This window comes from Danio aesculapii, chromosome 15 (genome assembly GCF_903798145.1).
Source record: "Danio aesculapii chromosome 15, fDanAes4.1, whole genome shotgun sequence".
NCBI lineage: Eukaryota > Metazoa > Chordata > Actinopteri > Cypriniformes > Danionidae > Danio > Danio aesculapii.
Window position 1 is genome coordinate 42,811,071 of NC_079449.1, and position 26,729 is coordinate 42,837,799.

The following is a 26,729-nucleotide window of genomic DNA, read 5'->3' on the forward strand; positions in this document are numbered from 1 at the left end:
GAAAAATTATTTAGAGTAAACAAAAAGAAGAGTCAAGGCCAAATGAGATGGTCAATGAGGCTTAACTGAGCTCTATGCTCAGGCGATTGCTCAAAACTAGTTCCTCCCATGAGCACACCAAACACCAGTCACATCACCTCCAATCTGCAACGAAAACACACGTCAAATGCACTTACAGCTGATAGGCTGGGACACCGCAGACACACACTGACAGCTGATAGGCTGGGACACCGCAGACACACACTCACAGCTGATAGACAGGGACACCGCAAACACACACACACTCACAGCCAATAGGCTGGGACATTACAGTGAGAAATTCCAATTAATGCATTTTATAGCACTGAAACGGCACTCATCAGACTTTCGAATGACCTGTTCTGGAAGGGAAACCTGAGCCAGGAACACTTCCCAAAAAGACATAATTTGAACGGCATCTGTGCTTATGTTAGTCTGTTTCTACTTATCCTGAAGTCTACCAAATCACTGATCCGTCCTGAGGTCATGGTCATCAATGAGTCGAGAATGTGAGACTGAATCCTGTAAATACCCCAGTGACTGACAAGTTCCTGCATTGATCCCATTGGCTGGTCTGAACATCTGTCTTCTGACCTACTCACACCTGAAGCTTCTCCAAGACTGGCACTCATCGTTCTCAAGGCATCCAGACTGCAGATCACCACAAGACTTTAAGTCAGATGAGAAATGGTCATGCCCAGCTGAGCCTCATTTCTCTCTATTTTTATTTTTTTTTTTTTCATTTTTATCAATCATGGCTTGCTTGACTGAAACTGGTGTAGCTGAACATCAGTAAAGTTGCTCTTCAGTGTTTGGGTTTTCAGCAGTGTCATTTGCGTTACACTGAACTGAAGTAAACTGGACATCAACAATGACATTTATACTCAACTAAAGGATTTGTAAGTTAGAATACACCAGTATTCTAGACTATACTCTTCTGCCTGCCTTATTGCTGGAATGTTCTACAATGTCTTTTCTTTATTTACATTTTTGATACAATCCACATTGTAAAAAGCACTGGGGAAATAAAGATGAAATGAATATCGCACTGAAAATCACACTTTTATCGTGACTAATTTGATAAACTGCACTTAAATACAAGGGGCGCTGCAGTAAATAAATTCAAAGCCCGCAGATGATAAACCACAGATTCTAATGTACTCATCTTATCCATTTCAGGAGAAGATTTACATATAAGGTGTCTGTCTCAACTGGCAACCAGGCATTTGCTGGAACATTTGACTGCATTTACCTGACGCTGGTGGGCAAAGAGAGAAGCAGCGACCGAACACTGCTGGACAAATCCTGGTTTGAACGTTTGGAAAGAGGAACGGTAAGACTTTGCTTTTTTAGGCTGTTTAGGTATATGTCTTAACTCTTTTTATTCATTAAATAAGAATTAAAACCAGTTTCTGTTAATGTTAGAGATAAACATTGGTTAAAGTTTCACAGGTTAAACCATCACTTCCTGCTGTAATACTCTAGCTTTTCCCCAGTCAAAAAATACACACATTTCTTAAAGGAGAAAATTTATGGCTGTCCAGTGGTTCTCAATTCCTCTCACTGCACATTTTAAATGTTTCTCTTTTATTTAACACTCAAGGATCACTTCAGGGATCTCTCTGTTAACGAGCTGATGAACTTAATCAGTTGTTTTAAGTAAGGAAGACATACAAAATGTGCAGGATGGGGGGTTCCGAGGACTAGAATTGAGAACTCTTTATGAGAGTCGGCATCTACTCACTGATCCCTGGGGACTCCTGCATGTATGGAACTGCAGGGCTGGACCTGAAGAGCTTAAGGGTGCTTTCACATCTGTAGTTTGCTTTATTTGGTCCGGACCAAGGGCAATTAATGATACATTGTAACAATTTCTGCCGTATTTGGGTCATTTTCACACCACGCTGCTGGCTTTGGTCCGAACAAGTTGAAAAGAACCAAAATGCAATCATGTGACAAAATCCGCATCTCTCATTGGCCAGATGTTGTTAAACATATTTCCTAAACTGCTTGGTCAGAATTCACGTGCAGGAAAATCCCAATGGAACTCCTGCAAGTAAACAAACCGGCAGACACATCATGCGGCTTTTTACCATGGAGGGACGACTGCGCTGGCTGATTGTATCCCTGCTTTAGACAAACTATACATTTCGAGAATGAAGCGCGACTCCGGCTGGAAAACAATGTTTTAATGAATCGCACGTCACTTCAGGAGGAGGTGTGAATTAATTTAGCTAAACTGCGACATGGTCATCTTGTGGAAATATTACCAATGATCCATCAGGTAATGTTTTTTCTCTCCCTCTGTTGGTAAAGCGCCGTCAACAAATATTTTTCCTCCATATCTCATAATGCACAGCGCATCGGCCTATGGCAGCTGGATTAGTCCAAAAAGAGCAGTACATTTTGTGGTTGGGTCTGTTTTAGTTCGGATCATATTCTCACCACAAATGAACCGCTCCAGGGTTCGTTTGAAAGCATACCGAGACCACCTCTTCAAGTAGGTCTCTGTCCGCTTTTGGTTCGCTTTTGGTGCGCACTCGAGTACAATTGCTGCATTCACACCTGCCCAAACGAACCACACGAAGAGGGAAAACAAACTCTAGTGCGATTCAACCGAACTAAATAAGGCAGGTGTGAAAGCACCCTTAGATGTCCCTGAGCTGGAACGGAACTGAACTCAAGCTTATTCAAGCTGGGTGATGGGGTTCTGTCCATTGATCTTCTGGTTTTGATGATGTTCTGGTCATTTTTATTTGTTATGTTTATATGAGATTTCATCTCATGAACATATGTTTTGGAGGTAACTATTTGTTTTGGAATTATCTTAACAAAGAGGTCTGGTCTGGTGACACATTAAATGGGTCTTTCCAATACAATTACCACTTGTGTGTGAATTGGTAATCCAATCAGCAACACAACAGATCCATAGTCTTGGTAGACTAGTGACCAATTTATGCCCCCAGGTGTTCTGATCAATGTGGCTCTGGATCAAAATTGATTCTGATCTGATTGCAGGTGTTGACTCATCTATCTGTGTTTGCTTTATTAACTCTTTACACCATGTGTAAAGGGCAATCTCTGGACAATCTCTGTCCTGGAGGACCGGTGACCCTGCAGAGTTTAGCTCCAACTGGTTTCTAAACATCTGTCTGAAAGTTTCAACTATACATAGTAAGACCTTGATTAGATTGTTCAGGTGTTTTAGATTAGGGTTGGAGCTAGACACCAGTCCTCCAGGAACAAGTTTGGTGATCCCTGTCTTAAGCTGCGGTCACACTGGGCTTTTCTTCCCATAGACTTCCATTCATATGACGCGAATGCGTCATCATTATGTGTCATCACACTGGACTCACATTATTTTCATTCGTAGTATTAGAAGTAATATTAGTGATTTTCTCAATATTTAGATTTTATTGAACCTTTAGATTATTTTTTCAGCTTTCATGCAATTTATAAATGTCACTTTCAATTGAAACTACTGGTTTTGTGATTCAGTGTCACAAGTTTGTATTGTATTGCGCTTTTTACAATAGTTATTGCTTAAAAGCAGCTTTACGTTACAATCAAATAGGGCTGCAACTACGAATCGATTAAAATTGATTAATAAAAGTGTTGGCAACAAATTTTATAATCGATTCATCGTGTTGCGTGACGTGGAGATGTTTGATTATTAAAACAACTTTAGTTGAGCGTGAAGCAGAGTGTAGTTCCCAGGTAGAAATAGAGAACAAAGAAAATAATTAGCATAGCTTCTGTTCATAATGTATTTAAACAAGAAATATTAAATGTCAATGCGAAAATGAAGTGCTATAAATGAAAATAGGAGGTATATAAACCAGGGTTCTCAACCAGTGGACCACAGCGATCCTGCAGGTAGGCCGCGAGATTAAAATTAACTCTTAATATTATATTAGAATTTTTGGATTTCATTATAATATATTATGGTTTATTAAAATGATCAATGTAATGCACTTTCTCCTTTTCTCTAATTGATTACTTCAAACTTGGCACAAAAACAGCCTCATGATCACGACTGCAAAGAGAGACTTTCACTTCACGCATAGTTTGTGAATGAACAGACTTACGTGTACTGCGTGTACACATAAGTCTGTTCATTCACAAACTATGCGTGAAAGTCTCTCTTTGTGTATTTTTGTGTGAACTATTAAAATATTCGCATAAATGTCCATAGCGATTTATAACAGATATGCGACCATACAGGAGGATCTAGCAAGGCTCAATGGTGTTTCTACCATAGAATGTAAAATAAACCTGCATATGAGCGTCAGACGCGCTCTGATGGAGCTGTTCACTGTTTCTGTCACGATCTCTCAATAATATCCAGCTGCAAACTCAACCGCCATCAGATCGACGCATTTCAACAGATTCTGTATTTTAAATTTGTCTGTATATTTTTAAATAGTAGATATTTAATAGTATACTCAGTTAGTCCAGTTTAAAGCAGAAGTTAGTCTTTTGCAATATCCATGTTGACCTTTGTTTCTCTTTGAATCTGTGTATGTTTTTTTTTAAATAAATAAATAAAATTTTATATAATATAGTTTGTTTTATACGTAATTAAACTTAAATAAAATTATTTTTTTTTATAAAATGCTGATAATAGAAAATAATAGAAGGCACAACAAATATATAATATATATATATTTGTTATAATAATATAATATAATACATTATTTGTTGATAAATAAAGGTGTAAATGAGCATTTCATACTAACATTTTAGAGAAAATATCAGACAGAAAGAAGTGGGCCCCGCAGTGAAAAAGGTTGAGAACCCCTGATATAAACAAACACAGAAACAAACAAATAAAACATAGAAGTATTTCTAACAATATGTCTGGTATATTAAGACAGGAGGAGTGTGTCCAACAGGTCAAGTCCACTCAGCTGCATGGAGCGCACTCAGGCATCATACCAATATGTGATGCACTGAGTGTATGCTTTACTGAAAAGATAAGTCTTTAATCTCGTTTTAAATTGAGAGAGTATGTCTGAGCCTTGGACATGATCAGCAAGGCTATTCCAGAGTATAGGAGCCATAAATGAGAAGGCTTGATCTCCGTTAGTGGACTTAAGACAGAAGCTCTTGAGTTTTGAGATCTTGAAGAGCAAGTTGGATTGTAGCGAAACAGAAGCTTGGTTAGAAAAACAGGAGCTAGATTACTTTAATTTACTTTACTAGTAATTACTAGATTACTTTACTAGATTACTCTTTTATAGTAGAGCTAACGCTAACTTTGTATCCCTCCAATTGTAGGTCGAGTTATGAGATCTGCTGTGTACAGGATTTAGGCCCAATAAGTAATAATTCTGTTTTGTCTGAATTTAAGAGAAGACAATTGTTGGTCATCCAGTCTTTAACATCTTTAATACACTCAGTAAGCGTAGACAGTTCAGACGTCTCATCAGGCTTTGTTGAACTATATACTTGAGCATCATCTGCAGAGCAGTGAAAACTGGTCCTGTGTCTTTTAATAATGTCCCCTAGGGGTGAAATTTATATTGTAAAAAGCAAAGGGCCTGAAACAGATCCTTGAGGCACCTACTGTCCGTTGGCCTGATCTTTGAAAGCTGTCCAGTTATATTTACAAACTGGTAACGGTCAGTTAAGTATGACTTAAACTATCAAAAAACCTGTCCCTGGACAACTGTAAAGTGTAAGCGATCTATGAGGATATCATCGATAGTGTCAAATGCGGCACTGAGGTCAAGTAAAACTAGTAACAATATGCAGCCTTGGTCAGCAGCTAAGAGTAAATCATTGGTTTTTTTCACTAAGACAGTTTCTGTACTGTGATGAGCTCTTCAAAAACATTGTTCGTCTGCAGAAAGGAGCGTAATTGGTCAGAAACAACTTTTTCTAGCATTTTAGACATAAATGGAAGATTTGAAATAGGCCTATAATAGGCTAAGTTGCTGGGGTCCAGTTGTGATTTCTTAATAATAGACTTAATAACAGCTAGCTTGAAAGGATTTGGAACATGGCCTAAAGATAAAGAAGAGTTGATAATGTTAAGAAGAGGTTCTCCTACTACAGGTAGCAACTCTTTCAGTAATTTTATTGGAATTGGATCTAACATACACGTAGCTGTTTTAGACATAATTATAAGTTTATCTAGCTCTTCCTGTTCTATGATTTCATAATCTGTAGATTATTTTGATTTAGTGGAATGTTTACTGGATCTTAAGTATAAGGTGGTGCAAAAAGTTTAACATCTATTTTCTGTCTAAAGCCTTCTATTTTATCACTGAGAAAAATCATGAAGTCATCACTACTAATTTGCGGTGGGACAATTTGTTCCGACGATGACAGATAATTTGTTAGTTTAGCAACGGTGTTAGATGTAGATCTGTTATGATTATTTTTCTATAATTTTGCAGAGGTGCTCAAGAAAAAGAGTATAATGTGTTTAATTCTTATTAATCTGATGTTATTTATTTTCTTTTATTTTTTTGCACATAACTGTTATTGAGTTGTTGTTAAAGGTGGTTTCCATTGACATTCATGTGGAGGAGACTCTTGGAGAGATTCTGCTGGTCAAACTGGAGAAAGAGAAATTCCTGATCAATGATGATTGGTACTGCAGGAGCATCAGTGTAACAGCACCCACTGGAGACTGCTTTGAGTTCCCCTGTTATCGGTGGATAACTGATCAAAAAGAGATGGTTCTTCCAGAAGGACGGGGTAAAGTACTGAATGAAGTAAAAAAAAAAACCTTTCTGTGCATCTCTGTGTATTTATGGATTGTGTATGTGTGTTTTCCTTCAGGTCGTTTGCCTCAGGATGAAAAGCTCTCAATACTGAAAGAGCACAGGCACCTGGAACTGGAAAACAGACAAAAAGTGTTTAGGTATTAACATTACAGTTACAGACTTCGCCAAAATTCTGACATTTATTGGTGTCGTTGCTGTCTTTTTATAATTTACATTGACAGTTTAAAATACTTTCTCCAGCCCACTCATTACAATCACCAAATCTAATTCTTGGTCCAATGATGGAAAAATTAATGCTGTCTCTTTTGCAGGTGGAAAGAATGGAAACCTGGCTTCCCAATGTCCATAGATGCCATTGGGTGTTCTGAACTTCCTTTGGATGTCCGGTTTGATACTGCAAAATCAGTTGACTTCTCTTTAAATGTCCTTAAAACGTAGGTTACCCCTTTTGTGTGTTTTAGTTTACATAAACCACCAACAAATGTACATCTTATTGGTTTTTTGTCACATAGGTTGACTCATGCCTGGAAATGTTTCAAAAGAAATGAAACAACACATTTAACTTAAACTGGAAATCTGATTTTGAGCATTCAGCTGTATTTTTCTTTTTTTTTTCAGAGTTGAGAATCTTGGACTTAATAAACTTGAGAGTGTGTTCCAGTCTTGGAAAAACTTTGCAGATTTTGAAAAAGTATTTATAACCATCAAGAACACAGTGTCAGGTTTGAATAATTTCTTTCTGAATTATATAATTTTTTTCTTTCAAATTTGAGACATCTAGATGATTCTGCTGCCAAAACAACTGCAAAAATCATCAGATTATTAATTTACCCATTAATTCACCGGCAAATCACTTTATTATTTCCTTTGACAGAGTATGTAATGCAAAAATGGAATGAAGATGTAGTGTTTGGTTATCAGTTCTTAAATGGCTGCAATCCTGTGATGATCAAAAAGTGCACAAAACTGCCAGATAAGTTTGTGGTCACGCAGGAGATGGTGGAGAACTCCCTGGATAGAGGAACCACATTGCAGAAGGAATTACAGGTCAGAAAAAAGAAACTTACTTAAAGAATATTACTAAACATTAAAAGAAAGAAACAAAATCACGCAAATAAGGGACAAACCTTCGGCTTAATCCTGTAGGGGTTGCCACCGCAGCATAGGTTTTATGCAGCGCATGCCCTTCCAGTCACAACCCATTACTGGGAAACACCAATACACTCTTGCATACACACACTACAGCAAATTTAGTTTATCCAATTCCCCTATAGTCTTAGACATTAGAGGGCCAGACCCACTATTTAGAGGGCCAGAAAAAATTGCCTCAGTGGCCGAGTTCAACCCCCGGGTCACCAATTAAATAGCGCTGCAGTATGAACAAGCCTAACATTTATATGTAGATCAAGTGTATTTGTGAAAAAGTGTGAAAATATATTTACTGCAAATTTACAGTCATATGTCACATGTGCACACCAGATTTTGTAAAGTTTTGAGTTTTCCTTTTGTGTTAACAGGCATGTATGTGCATGTAGACACACCCCTTTCGTAAATGAACCTGTTACAGCTATTCAAAGTGGAAAGTTCAACTTTTTTGATAATTATTAATCTAGGCAGTCCATAGATTCATACAACACTAGTATCGTAGTACCATGACAGCAATGGGTTTAGTGTCAAAATGTTCAATATGAGCAGGCTAATCATACGATGTCATATGATCATCATATGATTTTATGTGCTTATGCAAAACTGTTTAATACACAACCGTTTAAAAACTAAAACATAAAATCGCCCCCTAGTGGCCAATTTCTTTCAAAATTCTTACAAATCTTTAAGACCATGCATCATACATGTGCAGAGTTTCATTCACTTCTGCTATTGTTAACCTTGTGTTTTACCTTAGTTCTCACATTTTAATTAGCTAATGGCGAACATGGTGTAATGTCTTTTTGGACAAAGGCACGGCATTCCAAATTTCACCCGGAATGGACTAACAGTTGTTATATTATGGGAATTTTCATTTTAACAATTCATTTTTAAAAACTTTATAGCACCACCATGTGACTAACACCATGGGTTTTTACTGTGACCCAAAATTGATTTTATACATATGTGTACCAAGTTTGATGATGATTTCTCATTCCGTTTAAAAATTATAGCTACAATTAAATTTTGACTAATGTTAGCATGGAACTTTTTTACTGTACTGGTTCATGCAAAAATCTAAATTTCAACTTTTTTTTTTGAGTAGAGTCCAGGATTTAGTAGATGTGTGGTTGGTCGAGTACTTCCGGAGGAGGAGGTTCAGCTTCAGCTCCAGGGGTGTCTGTGGCAGACGGAAAAAAGGGTTTTAACAGTAAAATGTGAAAAGTAGAGTGAATGCAGTACCTGGGTTTAAGCTGAAAGGTCACTTCATTAATCTGCCTCAGGATTTTGAAGGGAGCAATATGGTGGGGTACAAGGCAGTCGTAGATGGTTGAAGTTTGCATAGGTCGTATTAGGGTCAAAGGGATTTGGGAGTATCCTGCTACTGGTCTAACACCCATGATGTAATTTGTGTATTTTTAACTGAGTGTGGGTGCATATATGGGAGTGCTTGGGAAGCTGAGCGGCCTGAGGAAGAGCTGAAAATAAGAGAGTGTCTCTTACCTTCCTCCCTGGATCCCGCGATGAGGCTGGAGTAAGAGAAAGGAGTCCGTTTTCTTGCACTCTGGGAGCTTGAGGCGAGGGCGCCCAGTGCTGTGAGTTAGAAAGCAGAGCATCCCAGACAGGCAAGGCCCAGATTTGCACACCTGGTGAGAGAGGAATCTGCTCTTTTATTGAAAATTCTGGCTCGGAGGCCAGCAGTGGTGTTAAAGTCAATGTTGTTGACTGGAATGGTCCTTGGCCCTCCACCAAGGAAAGAGCAGGTCCCCTCTTCTCTGGATGGTCTCAAAGACACTTCGCAGTCCGTTTACCAGACTTAATGACGCCCTGGGATGAGGCCGTCACAGTCCCGCAGGGGGCTCGGAGTTGCCGCTTAGCCAGTGGAGCGGAAGCATAGCAGATCTTGGAGCCGTGGTGGATGAAGCAGCGGGGAGAGCAGTTTTTTGAGCCCACTGATGACCTTCTCCTATCACCTTGGACTGCTCTTTCACCAACGAGAACTCCTGAGTAAAGTCCTCAAGGGAGTCGCTGAACAGGCCAGTCTGGAATATGGGAGCGTTAAGAAACTGAGCTTTGTCAATGTCTCTTAAATCAGCCAGGTTTAACCAGAGGTGGCGCTCCTGGACCACTAATGTGGCCATCATCTTCCCCAGGGCATGAGCAGTCGATTTGGTGGTCATGAGAGCGTAAACGGATGCTGTGCGGAGCTCATGCATCCTGCAGCTCAGCCAGCTTCTCCGCTTGGTAGCGCAGGTGGTCATAGCATGCAGAGCGGATGCAGCCTGACCCACAGCAGTGTAGGCTCTGGCTGTGAGAGACTCGGATAACCTGCATGCTTTGGAAGGGAGTTTGGGTGAACCTCTTCAAGTGGAGGCGGCTTGTTGGCAAAGATTGATCGCAATAGCGTGCTCCACCTGAGGGACCGCCTCATATCCACTGGCGCTCCAAGGTAGATTTACACCTGACTAGGGAATTATCAATTTCCAGCTACCACATTCACACTTTACTCTTCAGGATCTGTCTCATTGGGGGTTGTGCACCAGTCATATTGCACCCTTATATAGAGGATGATTAGCACACAGGTGAAGCATATTTAATCTGATATACGTTTTCCTAACAACTTACCCTCTAGTAAGGATTACCTACACAATGGTGTGTTGACTGAGATGAAATAAAACATTATCTCATAATAAAAGAAATTGATGTTTAAAATGGCAATTCTTTTTGTCAGAATTGGACCTGTTTTCATGTGTCTTAAGTGGGGAAACCTGTTGTATGGCAAAAGTTGGGATTGATGTTATTCTTGTGTAAAGAAGAAAGCCATACTGTATGTGCCATTCACATATAACATCTTTTGTGCACTCAAGCGCTCGAAAATAGAGAGTAATAGCTCGGACACTCCCTTATGCTTTCCATGTGTTTGTAGATGAAGCATGTGAATGGCCCCATAAACAACGAAGGACACACAGCAGATTTTGCTCTTGCCTCTTAGCATGTGGCTGTTTGTCACAAGAAGAGACAGGCTTCATTTGTGGTTCATTCATTCATGGCTTTTTGCTGCATGCCATCATTGTATTATTTCAGCACTGTATTTAAAAATTGTACTTCCTGTGTTGTCATTCACCTGACTTGTTGCACTTGCAAGTGATGATTCTCTGTCAACCAATAGCAGCGAGTCCAGCTAAACCCTTTAGTACTGTACTGTTGCTCTAGGTACCCCTATGAAAGGGTCCCAGAGGTGTTTAATTTTGTTACAATTCACAACTTGTTGCACTTGCATGTGACGATTCTCTGTCAACCAATAGCAGCAGAAATATTTGTGTTGGGATCTTTGATGATATGATACAGTGAATGAAGATGCAGTAGTCAATTCTGAATGTGAATTTAATAATAATGAAGGGAAGCAATGTTTTTCCAGTGTCGCTCTTTGTCTCCATTGCTAAATACCTCTCTTTTACAGGCAGGAAACATCTACATAGCAGACTATGAAATATTGGAGGATGTGACACCCAATGATACAGACTCCAGCACACAGCAGTATTTGGCTGCTCCCTTCTGTCTGTTTTATAAGAACAGAGAGAATAAAATCATACCAATCGCTATTCAGGTGCTTGTAGAAAAATTATTCAAATATTTTAAAAAATACTAAATACAAAGTCAGTGCTCAAACTTACTGTTGGAAGTTTAATAAATATTCTGCTCTGGTTTCTGGAACAGCTCAGTCGTCAGAGGACTCCAGGAAAGAAGAACACAGTTTTTCTTCCCACTGATAATCAGTACGACTGGATGTTAGCCAAAATGTGGGTGAAATCCTGCGACTACAGCATACACCAGCTGATCACACACCTTCTCAGGACACACCTGATATCTGAGGTGTTTGCCATAGCCATGTTCAGACAGCTCTCTGCAGTCCACCCTGTGTACAAGGTAGAGTATACAGGTCATTCTCACAAAGTCCTGGTTTAAAAAAAAAATTAAAACATGAAATAAAAAAACAACACTTTTTTTCTTCTAGATTTTAGAAATAAAGTGTGGAGCAATAGTCTACGTTAATTTTAAACTTTTCACTTAGAATTACCATTACAGTCTGCAAAATTAACTCACAATGTCACTTTGATATTTAAATATAAATTAACAGGGTTTTCTGTTTTGATTCTCTCATAGAAACACCAAATGACAAATATTTTTAATACATATTTTGATAAAACTGATATACTTTTTGAAACTATGTGACAAACCTGAAAGAACACAATTAGTATATTCTGCATATGCATTGAAAAAAGATTTTTTTATTGAATAAATTAGCACAAATTAACATCGGTTGTGGTAGTGATACATAGGTATCAAAAATTTTGTAAATTTTTTCTGTAATGATTTTTAAGTATACTTTGTCTGATTTTGCTAAAAACAAAAAAGCATGAAATTAAATAATATCTTACAACATCACAAAAAATGTTGTGTTCAAATTAGCCTGATTGTCACCAGAAATGTACATTCACTGCATTTACATGGTAAAAAACAATGGTGTTTGAGGCTCATGGTGTAACCATTTAAATGTGCTGAACTTATGTTTTTTAGCTATATATATATATATATATATATATATATATATATATATATATATATATATATATATATATATATATATATATATATATATATATATATATACACATATATATATATATATATATATACACATATATATATATATATATATACACATATATATATATATATATATATACACATATATATATATATATATATATATATATATATATATATATATATATATATATATATATATATATATATATATATATAATTATTTTATTTAATTTTTTTTTCATTATATGGTACCTTTAAAAGACATGCATGCCATGTAGCAGGCACTTTCCATGTAGCAGGAATTTCCCACAGTATGCGTACATACTTACAATAGTAACTAAAATTATGCCTTTTAATACTGGCTAAAATTATGTGTATATGTGATTGTAGTCTTGTGTACATTTCCTAATACCGTAGGATGTTTCTTTAAGTAATTACAACTGCTTTGACATCTCCAAATCTAACCTCTTTTTCTTCTTTCTTCTGTACTCATTGAGCAGTTTTTAATTCATTGGTTTTATTCTAAAATGTCATGTTAATATGTTTAAATTACAACATAACACACATCAGACATAGACGGACACTAAATTACAACATTTTATATTTAAAATCCTAAGTGCTATGTCGTTTTAATGATTTTGTGGGAGTAACTCATACAGCACTTGGAGTTATATCCCAGCAGGCACAGGATGTCAACATAACGTCAGATTGACATTGTACCCTAACATGGGGAACGTAGCATTTTGGGTGGAAATGAACATGGGATTGACGTCAGAACACAATATCAAAGCGACGTCAGTGTCCAATTTTGGACAGACATTGGATTTTGGTCACTTTCCAACGCAACTTAAAAAACAACAAAATATCAACATCTAATGATGTTACAGCTAGATGTTCTGTGGACATTACCACTATGACGTCTATCAGATGTTGGAGTTTGGTTGCCATAACTGACGAATAAATGTCAGTATTTGACGTCAATATGATGTTGGTTTAAGATGTTGGCTCGACGTAGGATTTTGGTAATTTTCCAACACAACCTAAAATTAACCAAATGTCAACATCATTTGACATCGTTATTGGACATCAAAATACTGTTGTCCTTAGACACTGGCTAGACATTGAATTTTCATCACCCGGCATGAACCTAATATTAACGTCTTATGATGTTGTGTGCCTGCTGGGATGTTGGTTACTATGCATATGATAATATAGTTTTAGAGTGACTTATATGTGATTACCAGTTCTGTGCCTCAGCAACTCCCTTGACTTTTATTTTTTTTTCCATTTCACCTGGGCAAACCACAAACCCTCCCAAGTCCAAGTGATTTTGTGTAAATTTTCAGAAAATTTCTTATTAATATTAAAGTTGTTTATAATTCAGTTATTGTTGCTTTTAATATGGAACTAAACACTGCTAGGCAGACTTTCTTTTCAAGCCTTATAAACAGCAACTTAAATAATTCTCGCACTCTCTTTGCAACAGTAGAGAGACTCACAAACCCCCCCAGTAGGATTCCCAGGATTCCCTCTGAAAGCAAATGTAATGAGTTTGCTCATTTCTTTACTGACAAGATCAATAATATTAGAAAGGCAATCAGCTTATCCAATCAGCTAAGTTGTGTCGAAATTAGACAAGCTCAGCCACAAATTAAGAAATCAGACATTATGTCCGATTTCATGGCAATTAATGGCAAAATCTTAGAAGAGATCGTACAAATTATGAAAACATCAACCTGTAGTCTTGACACGCTCCCCACATCGTTCTTTAAAACTGCGTTTAACTGTTTAGAAATGGATCTTCTAAAAGTGGTAAAAGCTTCACTTCTGCTCACAGGGATTTTTCCAAACTCACTAAAAACTGCAGTTGTTAAACCCCTCTTGAAGAAGAGCAACCTGGATAACACCATATTGAGCAATTACAGGCCCATCTCAAATCTCCCTTTCATTGGCAAAATCATTGAAAAAGTTTTTAACCAGGTTAACAAGTTCTTAAACCTCAAGGGGTGTTTAGACAATTTTCAATCTGGTTTCAGACCACATCACAGTACAGAGAGCGTCCTTATAAAGATAATCAATGATATACGCCTAAATACAGATTCAGGTAAACTAACAGTGCTGGTACTGCTCGATCTCAGTGCTGCATTTGACACTGTCGATCACAGCATACTTCTGGATAGACTAGAAAACTGGGTTGGGCTGTCTGGGACGGTCCTCAAATGGTTCAGATCTTACCTTGAAGGGAGAGGTTACTATGTCAGTATAGGTGACCATAGGTCGAGGGGGACACCCATGACATGTGGAGTCCCACAAGGCTCAATTCTGGCACCTCTGCTGTTCAACATTTATATGCTCCCACTGAGCCAAATAATGAGAAAGAACCAAATTTCCTACCACAGCTATGCTGATGACACTCAGATCTACCCAGCCTTACTGCCTAATGACTACAGCCCCATTGACACCATCTGCCAATGCATTGATGAAATTAACAATTGGATGTGTGAAAACTTTCTTTAGTTGAGCAAAGAGAAAACTGAAGCCATTGCGTTTGGGAACAGAGATGAGGTTCTCAAGGTGAATGCGTACCTTGGCACTAAAGGTCAAACAACAAAGAATCAAGAATCTTGGTGTGACTCTGGAGTCAGATCTGAGTTTCAGTAGTCATGTCAAAGCAGTTAGTAAATCAGCTTACTATCATCTCAAAAACATTGCAAAAATTGGATGCTTCATTTCCAGGGAGGACTTAGCGAAACTTGTTCATGCTTTCATCAGCAGCAGGGTGGATTACTCTAACGGCCTCCTCACGGGCCTTCCCAAAAAGACAGTCAGACAGTTGCAGCTCATCAGAATGCTGTGGCCAGGATTCTGACCAGAACCAGGAAATCAGAGCACATCACACCTGTCCTCAGGTCTTTACACTGGCTCCCAGTTACATTCAGAATAGATTTTAAAATATTATTACTGGTCTATAAATCACTAAATGGCCTAGGACCTCAATACATTACAGATGTGCTCACTGAATACAAACCTAACAGATCTTTAGGATCATATAAACTAGAAATTGCATGAGTTCAATCAAAGCAGGGTGAATCAGCTTTCAGCTACTATGCCCTTCACTGCTGGAATCAGCTTCCAGAAATGATAAGATGTGCTCCAACATTAGGCACGTTCAAATCAAGACTGAAAACACATCTGTTTAGCTGTGCCTTTACTGAATGAGCACTGTGCTACGTCCGACAGATCACACTATTGTGTTTTTCTCTTCTTTTTATTCTTTTATAACCTTTTTTAACACATTTTATATGTTTTTATCATTTTTTAATAACTTTTATTATTTGTTTTTTTAATTTTCTTAGAGTTGTGTCTTTTATTCCTGTTTATGTAAAGCACTTTGAATTGCCACTGTGTATGAAATGTGCTATATAAATAAAATTGTCTTGCCTTACCTTATGAGGCCTGTGGTATAAACTCTGAAGCATGTGGCCTAGAGTGTTTTATTGATCATATTTTTTATTGTCTTATTTTCTTCTCACAGTTACTGATACCTCATGTCCGTTTCACCATTGCCATCAACACTGCAGCTCGTGAAACACTCATCAATGATTCTGGAGTCTTTGGAAAGGTATCTTTACCACTTCACAAATTTGGAAGGTGCAATGTGAAGTGGAGCTGACAAAGGAAGTGAGGGTTTATTATACAGAGATGGTCAGGCAAGCAACGGTCACAATCAGGAGCAAACAGATGTATGTAGGCAAATTCAGAGTCATACTCAAATTCACAGGCGATAGTCAGCACAGGCAGGCAGCAGGCAATGTAAACAGAAAAACAAGGTGAGGGTCAAAAAACATGGCAAGACAAGGCAAGGAAAATGCGTCGTAAAATTTACAAAACTATTCAACAAGACTCAGCAGCTTCTGTGGGTTTGTGTGCTGTATAAATTGTCCAGTAATCAATCCATGAGCAGCTTCAGCTGTGGGAGTGTAATCAATGGAGATTGGAGCAGGTGTGTGTGTGTGTTGCATGACTGGAACTTGTTGTCCATATACCAGCAGATTTGTAATCCATTACAGATCTCCACAGGCTGGATTGCTGGTGACTGTGACAAATTGGAACCATAACTTTTCCACACATGTATCTTATGTCTCAAATTCTCTTGCATGACATGTTTAAGGTCTTAAGATGCTATCTATTTTATGTCTTTCATATTTTATAATCTAGCTTTTTTGTTCACAAGAACTCAACTGTGTCATCTTTATTTTAAAGGTTTTTAGCACTGGAGGGGTTGGAATTGAGCAAGTGATCCACAGGGCCATGCAGACTTTAACCTTTAAGTCCCTGTGCTTCCCTGAGGCCATGAAAACACGGCATGTTCACAATAAAAAGCGTCTACCCAACTACTACTACAGAGATGATGGCATGATGGTCTGGGAGGCAGTGAAAAGGTATTTAAATATATAAAAAGAGTCAAAGAAAATTCCCAGTACTGGGTTGCAGCTGGTAGGGCATCTGCTGTGTAAAACAAATTCTGGATAAGTTGGTGGTTTATTCCCCCACAAGTCCAAAGACGTGGTATAGGTGAATTGGGTAAGCAAAAAATCTACCATAGTGTATGTGTGTGAATGTGTGTGTATGGATGTTTCCTGTATGTGTGTGAATGTGTGTGTATGGATGTTTCCTAGTGATGGGTTGCAGCTGGAAGGGTATCCGCTGTGTAAAACACATGCTGGAATAGTTGGCTGTTCATTCCGCTGTGGCGAACCCAGATTAATAAAGAGACTAAGCTGAAAAGAAAATGAATAAATAAATGATTCATCATATGTCTTGACCTTCCTCCAGCTTTGTTTCTGATGTGGTCAAGATCTACTATAGTAGTGATGAGACCGTTCAGCGAGATGAGGAGATCCAGGCTTTTGTTCAGGATGTTTACTCCTCTGGTATGAAGAATTGTCCCCAGAATGGTGGTGAGTACAGGATCATTTTTACTCTAATGTAAATGTCTATATATGTATACCTCACCAGATCATTCATAGTTACCCGGAGAGCAGAGAAATACAAGGCACACCAGCTAGCCACTGGATTTGCCCTCTTTTTCATTTACATCACACTTCATCTGTATCCATCATTCAGAATCATACCATTTTTTTGATGACACATGGCTCTCTCTCTCATTTTATCCAGATGATCTCAAATTAGCTTGAAGGGTGAAACATCATCCCCTGCAGCTCAGTCTGAATAAACAAAACATCTCTTTCTCCCTGCAACTTCGACCATAAATTCTAACTTCATGATCAAGCTGGAGTCATTTACAATTATCCCTTTCAATTCAATTAGTAGTATTATGGTGACCCCTTTGATGATCAGTTGCTCTTCAAACATCATATTGCATACTACAACATTAGGAGGATCAGGCTTTTCCTCAGCGAGCAGTTGGCATAGCTTCTGATCCAAGCACTTGTTATTTCTATAATAGACTACTGCAATATTCTTCTAGCTGGACTACCATCGTCTCATTTGAAACCTCTCTAAATGAACCAAAACGCTGCAGCTCATCTGGTCTAAACGAGCCCAAGAGAGTCCACATCACATCTCTGTTTATCTCCCTGCACTGGTTACTGTTTAAAATTTCATTCTAAATTCAAAACTCTAATGCTTGCATAAAGAACAGCCACAGGCTCAGCACTTCTGACTTCCTCTTATTCATACAAATGTACATCCGCTCCAGAAGCCTTCATTCAGAAAGTGAGTGCTGCCCCATGGTACCATAAGAGAGAATTTGTTTTTAAGTTACTTTTCAGAACCTTTTCATTTACTGTTCCTTACAATTAAAAGTATCCCAATGATCAACTTCCAAATGATCAGCCACTTTGACGCTCATAAACAATCATAAAGTTCTCGTGCTGCAGGAATTAGGAGGTTTGCTGAAAGTGTAGCTTGGTGCAGTGAGAGGCTCGTCTTCAGTTTCGGGTTCAGGTGCACTTTGCACTCACACTACAAGCGTACCGCGCCAAAGTCCAAGTGAACCGCGCTCTGGCACACCTTTTCCAACTGGGCCAGGGCCGGCAAAGTAAACCGTGCTGAGCCCGATTCAGAGCACTCACACTTCTCAAACAATCCGGGAAACGCGCCTGGGTACGGTTTGGATAGCATAGTGTGAGTGCACCCTAATTAAATGTTTATATGCTTGCATATGCCTTGTGCTCACATGGTGGTGTTTTTAAATGTTCACAGATTTTCCAAATGTCCTGAGAACCCGGGAGCAGTTGGTTGAGTATCTGACTGTGGTGATTTTCACAGCTTCAGCACAACATGCAGCAGTCAATTTTGGACAGGTGGCATTTTACGCACTTCTCTAAAGAAATTTAAATTCCATCTACACAGCCTGATATCTGTGCCTTTTCTGTGTCCAGTTTGACTGGTATGCCTGGGTCCCAAACACTCCTTCCACCATGCGGAAACCTCCTCCCACAAAGAAAGGCAAAGTTGACATGAAGTATATCATGAAGAGTCTGCCGGACCGCGGACGCACCAGTTTGCATCTTGGAGCAGTTTGGTCCCTCAGTCAGTTCCAGGATAATGAGGTTTGATGACTAGTGGTGTAACAGATCACAAATCTCACGGTCCGGATCACACTACTGTGATCCGGACTGTCACGGATCGGACCATTTTTTAGATCAGCGAAAAAGTGAGGAGACAAATGTCATTTCATTTTCCTTATACAAAAATATTACTGCTAAAACTATCGGCGCTAACAAACAGAACTTAGAACCTGTAATATAAAAATAAAGATCAAGAAAGAACCAGCTTAAAAAATAAAATATATAATAGGAATTATGATCTTTGCTACTGTTACGATAATGTTAAATATAGAAATCTTACATCTTGTACAACAGATAATCTTTATTTTCAATTATTGATTCACACATAAAAATTCATGTTTCATTATAGGTTGATCATTTCTGAAAACCTATTCAGTGACATAATGTTGATGGTTGTTTGTCGCCACCTGTTGGTTACACAATGTAATTACTGTAACATTTACCAGCGTCAAGTTCCATCTAACGGTGATTTTTCTCTTCACCATAAACATCAGTGTTAATATCTGAACTATAAACTGTTCTCCCAGTACTTCTGTGTTATTTAATTGTTTGTAACTCACTGAAAAAGTATAAAAACCGAAACTCTCTCGATCAAACGCAGATTTGAATGCAGCGCTTTGAAGGATTAATAAACATACGCAAATCATTATCATTTATCATTTATGTTCCACGGGTTTCAATTGAGATTGCGATCTTGCAGCTTTAAGCCTGTTTCACACCGCAAGCATCAGCAACGCGTGAACAGAGCGTGATCAGCGCGTGTTTTTTCGGCGTCCATGTTAACAGATTAGAGCTTTCATACCGCACGCAGCAGCAGCGCGTCAGTGCGAGGCGTGAGCGTCGCTGAAGCAGCAGTGCCACGATAGTTTCGGCGCTGGGTCTACTTTTGCCGCGCTGCTCACGCTCAATTAAAGTGACAGTGCATTGTTAATGACCATAACACATTGATAGACACTAAAAAGTAGCAATTTTACCCAATAAATGCGGTTATAATATCCACTGATTTATATATAGTAAATCAAATTAACTTAAACAATTAAAAACTGCAACAAACATTTATTTAGGCCTGAAATATTTATTTACAGGACTTGTAGTCCATAGCGAATTGTATTGTGGGTTGTGTAGTTCGACACGCATGCTGTATGATGTGAGCTCGCTGTGTGCTGTGCAGCTGAAGCAGAGAAAGACAGCTTTATTCGGCTTTGTTTTAAGTTCACTCAAGTTATTCCACCCTGTTTTGCACTGTGAACCTGACAACACGAAAATAAGTAAAAGAAGGGCATGCATTGATTACTTGTGTCCGTCTCATCCTTTGCACAAGCGGTTACTCTGCCGCTGGACACTACTGAAGCGGAGAAAGTAGCACTAGTTTGATCATGTATAAATATTGTTATAACTATATTGTATAAATATTATTACAACCTACAACAAATTAGGCCTACTACAACCTGACAATCAAAAACCAAATGACATGATATTGTCCTCTGAGTGCACCAGACATAAATGACACTCCCCATAGAGCTTGAGAAGCATACAGTACTAAAAAAAAGTAACTAAATAAAGTAATCTAAAATAAAGACTTGCAGGTTAAAAAAGCAGCATATGAGGAGGTTGCCGCGAGCCTTGGTGCAGATGAAAAGTTTTTAAAAAGTGTATTTGTATATATAGAGAGATATGTAACTAGATAGAATAGACAGAGATAGTTTGGTCTCTGCAGCAGCTGCCGAAGAGCTGCGCACTGCAAACGCAGCTGGTGTGAAAGGCAAATGCCTGCGTGCTGCTTCTGCTCTCCATACGCGCTGCGCACGCGCTGCTTTCGCTTGCAGTGTGAAACAGGCGTTACACTGAATGCATTAATGCAGGCTAAACAAACACATTTAATTAATAACTTATAAAAGCAGTTAGGTCCCACCACAACTTTTTCCGTCATCAATATACTTTACAAGGAAGCCGAAATGCTTTCATACATGTGATTTAAATGACACAAGAGGCAGTTTCTCTGCAGTTGTTATAAACTTTGGATTAACCTACAAGTTCAAAAAGTTATTAATTCACAATATGCAGCAGTCAACTTTGGACAGGTGGGATTTTACACACTTCTGTAAAGAATTTTAAATTCCATCTATACAGCCTGATATCTGTGCCTTTTCTGTGTCCAGTTTGACTGGTATGCCTGGGTCCCAAACACTCCGTCCACCATGCGGAAACCTCCTCCCACAAAGAAGGGCAAAGTAGACACCACAACTTTTTCCGTCAATATTATTCTTTACAAGGAAGCCGAAATGCTTTCATACATGTGATTTAAATGACACAAGAGGCAGTTTCTCTGCAGTTGTTATAAACGTTGGATTAACCTACAAGTTCAAAAAAGTTATTAATTCGCGAGTCATGTGCGTTTCGAACTGTGGGTTGTGATCCGTACAGATCACAGATCAAACGTGATCCGTTACACCCCTATTGATGACTGATTATTTCTAACTTGCTTTCAACATACTCACTGACCAAAGAAAAATAAATCATTGTTTTTTCCGAATCTTCTGTTCAGCTGTTTTTAGGTGTGTACCCAGATAAGCACTTCACTGAAGAACCAGCAATGGAAGCCATTAAGACTTTCCGCAAGAAATTAGTTGAAGTCACTAAGATCATTAGGAGGAGAAATGATACTCTGGAACTGCCCTACTGGTATCTGTGTCCAGACAGAATCCCCAACAGCGTGGCCATCTGATGAAAACATTTAGAAAAAAGCTGTTCGCAGTAAATTTACCTTATATGCTCAACACTTAAAGAAGAGGCAGCAAAAAACTTATTAATTATTAGTTATTAATTATTAGTTATTAATTGGGGCATTGTTATTAAACGGGGTATTAGTAGGGCCTGACGGACAATCTGCCGATGTTATTTCTGTTATTTCTGCCCAGAATTTCGTAATGAATCTGCCCAGAATGAATCTGGGAGTATAGTAATTAACAATTAACACATGAAATAAAAAAAAGAATGTTTTATCATTTATTTAAAGGGCACATAGTTCACCTCTTTTTTATGATTTAATATTAATATTATGGCTCTTCTGAGTGTGCCAGTTTAGGTTCAGTTTAAAACACAATTCAGATTTTTTTATTATAATGTGTTAAAGTGTCATGTTGGGGGCGTGTCCACAGCTCGCTGATTTATGGGTGTGTTGCTTCACATGTAGATTAGTTTCGGCTTCCCGCCAGCGATACAAGGGGGCGGGGCCATGACCTCACCCGCTCTGCGTTTGCAGCAGACTCAGAGAAGGAGAAGGAGAGAGAGGATCACCATTCAGTCGTACATGTACGACTCTGACACAGACCAAGCAGAGAGTACAAAATCATTTGTGTCTTTGTACAGTTTTACAGCCAACTGTGTGCTAATTTCAAGTGCCGAGCTTGTACATAGAAACTAATAACCACGCACACTGAATTAACTTTGACTGAGGCACCGGATGCGCCGCTCGAAGTCGCGACGCGGCACACCAGACACTCTCTGTGGCGCGGCAGAAACATGAGGTGTCCCGGATCGTTGCGCCATGCATTTTTGAATTCTAAACATAGGTTTCTGCAGCGGTCCGTGGCGCCCAGCCGCCGACTTGAGTGTACCCTGATAGAAACCCATGTTTAGAATTCTAAAACGCATGCTAGTTAAGATCACAGGGAGCTTCTGGGATCGCGAGAAATGCAAACGGCTGAAGTATAAGGAGACTCAATGAGACTCAATGAGAAGTACACATGTTTGCAAACCTACCTAAAGATACAACCAATAATTCCGATTAGAGCGATAATGTGGAGAATATTGATCTTGTGTTGAGCCCAATGAGCCTTGCATCTAAAAATAGAGCAAGGGTGTTCCTTTAGTGATATCGCTTCGACTCACGCTGAAAATGGCGGACGTGAATCAACAAACTGAGGATATGATGACGCGCCTGTCAATCAATATTGGTGGGCGGGGGGACCGCTCTCCTACGTAAAGTTTCGGTCGGTTTGAAAACTGCTCCAATTGGTCCACCGTTTTTTATGTTGTTAAATTGAAAAAAAAAAAGCACTGGGTGTGCTTATATCACCCCAATATGACAGTCTATACACCATACATGCACATATGGCTGTCCAAACAGCTTAAAAAGTATATTTTTTACCATAGGTGCCCTTTAAGGTTTACTTTACAAATTCAGTTAGATCCACATATTTTGTAGATAAAGCAAGTCTAATATATCTACTAAAGACAGAACATATTACTTTAAAACTTGTATTGTAAATAAATCATATAAACATTTGAATATTAGTTAATATATTACTGAAATAATATAACAACTGATAAAATTTATCATTATAGAATTTACATAGGTAAAAAAAAACATTCAGTCGGCGCCAATAGCTTAGTGGTTAATTGCGCCAACATATGGCACCATGGTGCTCACGGTAACCCGAGTTCGATTCCCGGCTTGAGGTCCTGTGCTGATCCTTCCCCTCTCTCTGCTCCCGATGCTTTCCTGTCTTTCCTCCACTGTCCTATCTAATAAAGGTGAAAAAACGCTAAAAATAATTATTAAAAAAAACATTCAAAGATGAGCTCGTATATCTGTGTAAGCCAAGATTTTAGATCTGCATCACACAATAATCAATAAATGTGAAACAAATCACTGTAAATCCGTATGTACTGTAACTAAATAGACACACAGATGAGGATTCTTAAATTTCAGAGTAATTTTAGAAACTTTATAATCATTTTGTTATTCATGTAGTTGTCTTTTGATTTGTCATTTAAATACTTAATCATTTAATTATTATTCACAACATTGCTCTGGTATTTTATAAAATAAATTTTCTAGAATTTGTGAAGAGCTATGTTTTTATTTTCATCACAAGAGAATGTTTTAAAACAATGATTTTTAATTGATGTTTCTCGATGTTTGATATTTTTCCATAAGAACACTTTGTCTTAGTCAAGTGAAGTCTGAGCTCTGACAAACTCTGCTTCACACTACTTCACAGTAGGTGGTGATAATACACCTTAAATGTTTCTAGTACCTGCCATAAAACTGAAGAAGATGTCGACCTTGATCAGTCATGTATCACTGTTTATTTTTCAGCCAGTTTATTTTTTTCTGTTTTTGTATTTTGTTTGTATTTTGAAGTGTTTCTGACCCATTTCACGCCCTGACCATTCCTGTCTTATTGTATTTCTCTCTTGAATTACCCCTCTTTTTGTACCATTTGCTTTTGTTGATCCTGCCTGTCTGACCTTCCCTTTATTTTAATAAAACTGCATTTGGAATGTTCACCTGTTGTCTGGACAAATATTTTGCAGCACCCTTTCATAATGTTATAAGAAGGCAAACTGCAACACATTTAAAACAAAACTGTTGCTTTCAGCTAGATATTATTGTAGGAGCTTTAGAGCCCAATCAGATCAATTGCATTGTTTCAGTTGAGAGGCATCTTTTTAACAGTGTTTTTAATTAGTGTAATTTTGAACGTGCAAAAGGCGCTATATGTAAACAGCCCTTTATTACTTTAAGGCTGCTCCTCAAGGGATGTCAGATAAGAGCTTTTTATTGACATTTAAAAACAGCAGTTGGGTTAAGAGAAATTAAGCAGTCCCTAAACGTCTTATGAAAGTGTTATGAAAAGTAACGTCAACATTATAAAGTTGTAAATGCTTTACTGTTCCAAATTTTTTTTTTAAGTGTTGCAGGAACCAAATAATAAAAAAATAATAATAATTATGAGGAGCATGTTAAATATTGTTTGCTGTATTGTCATTGCTGCAATGAAATACAAGTCAAAGTAAAAGTGAAAATCACTACTTTCTTTTTTTATTTGCGTTTTCCATACTGTCCCAACTTTTTTGATCTGGCGTTGTGTATAAAATATGTGGTGTCAGAAACAGTCGTTGTAATGTTACTTAGAGCCACCAGGCTGCGCTAGAGGGGAATGATAACCAGATATATTCCAGGCCACCATAGAGCAAGTGAGTTGTGTTTGGTAGAGGGAACAGCATGGTGAACTAATGGCTCGTTTCCACTGACCGGTACGGTACGGTTTGGTTCGGTTTGGTACGGGTCACCTTTATCAGGCTTGCGTTTCCACTAACAAGGGTACCCTTTTGGTGGGCGTGGTGTATGACAGAAAGTTTCAGTCGACGTCATTCTCGCTCGAGGAAATGTCTACAATAAAGCTGTACGGGTCACTTACATATCATATGAAAAGCACTTCTCACAACACAGATGCTTCATACACATAAATGCTTGTGTATAAATGTTTATTAGTAATTTTTCAATGAACATGAGTTGATTATAACTGCAGATCAATGATAGTGCGAAACAGCCTACTGTAACGTCTGTGATTATATTAAATAACTAAATAAATGAACATATATAGACGCATACAGCCCCTTGCAGTCTCCGAAATGTTACCAACTACAGAAGAAATACACACAGCAGACATTTTCGTCCGTATTTAGGTTCAAAACAATACAAATTATAGCCCACAGTCAGTGAAAACCTCTCATCTGTGTCTGTAATCTTCCGCAGCACACGTAGCCTCTGTTAGACAGTAATTCCGTCAATCTGAGTTCATAATAGTCCAAAATGTGAAGATAATAAGTTAGTTATACATGGCATTTTGTTCATGTTTGCTGAAAAAATAATGTGCTCCTTTTTTTCCGGCTTCTCCTTTGTTTCTTCACGCTTCACTCTCGCGTTTGTCAGTGTCTGACAGGATCGGGTTTTAAAAGCACATGAATAATCAAGCGCAGGTTATTAGCATCAGCTCAAGAAGTTTGTTATTTCAGATATAATGTTAGAGACGCGCGCGAACGCTAGCAAGAAAGCGAAACCGCTCGCGCCTCAGACTGCCTCGTAAAAAACTACGGGGCACAGGGTAAATCTGCTCTTCTTCTTGGCTTTGTGGCTGTTTATCAAGACGACGACAAGGTTTGTTTGAGCCCAGGTCGACCATGGCTCGTTATTATATGTATAAATCATTCCGCTGTAATGTCTCGGCTCGTCGGCTGTGTATTTCAAACATGGCGGGTTTTTTGTTTTCATTCTGGCTTGTTGCATAAGCGAATGACGTATCTCTGTAAACCAATAGCGTTCAGCTGCGCGTCTAGCTCCGCCTATTGGTACCCTTTCTCGTCTTTGGTACCCTTTCGAAAGGGTGCCGAAAAAGTGGTACGGTACGGTTCGGTTCGGTACGCTTTTTGACAGTGGAAACGGCTATAAAAGCATACCAAACCAAACCGAACCGTACCGTACCACTCAGTGGAAACGGGCCATAATGGCCCGTTTCTACTGAGTGGTACGGTTCGGTTTGGTCTGCTTTCATAGCCCTTTCCACTGTCAAAAGGTACCTATAAGCGAACCGTACCATACCACTTTTTGGGTACCCTTTGCAAAGAGTACCAAGCAGAATTAAAGGGTACTAAAAGGCGGAACTAGATGCGCAGCTGAATGCTATTGGTTTACAGAGGACACTCGCTCGTAGACCTAGCCAGAATGAAAACAAAGGAACCGCCATGTTTTAAATACACAACCGAGACATTACACAGTAATACTATATGCACATAATATTGAGCCATTGTCCACTCAAGCTCAAACAAACCT

The 26,729-nt window shown here is 38.5% G+C and overlaps 1 protein-coding gene across 1 annotated transcript in view; it reads left to right on the forward strand.

The window, feature by feature from the left end:
• The first annotated feature begins 1,230 nt into the window (after positions 1 to 1,230).
• The window catches only part of alox5b.2 (arachidonate 5-lipoxygenase b, tandem duplicate 2), a 43,581-nt gene continuing 18,082 nt past the window's right edge, over positions 1,231 to 26,729 (forward strand). The window contains exons 1-2 of the mRNA XM_056474356.1: positions 1,231 to 1,351; positions 6,528 to 6,726. Coding sequence (XP_056330331.1) covers positions 6,705 to 6,726 — 22 coding nt within the window. The 5' untranslated portion in view covers positions 1,231 to 1,351; positions 6,528 to 6,704. The remainder of the gene's footprint in view (positions 1,352 to 6,527; positions 6,727 to 26,729) is intronic.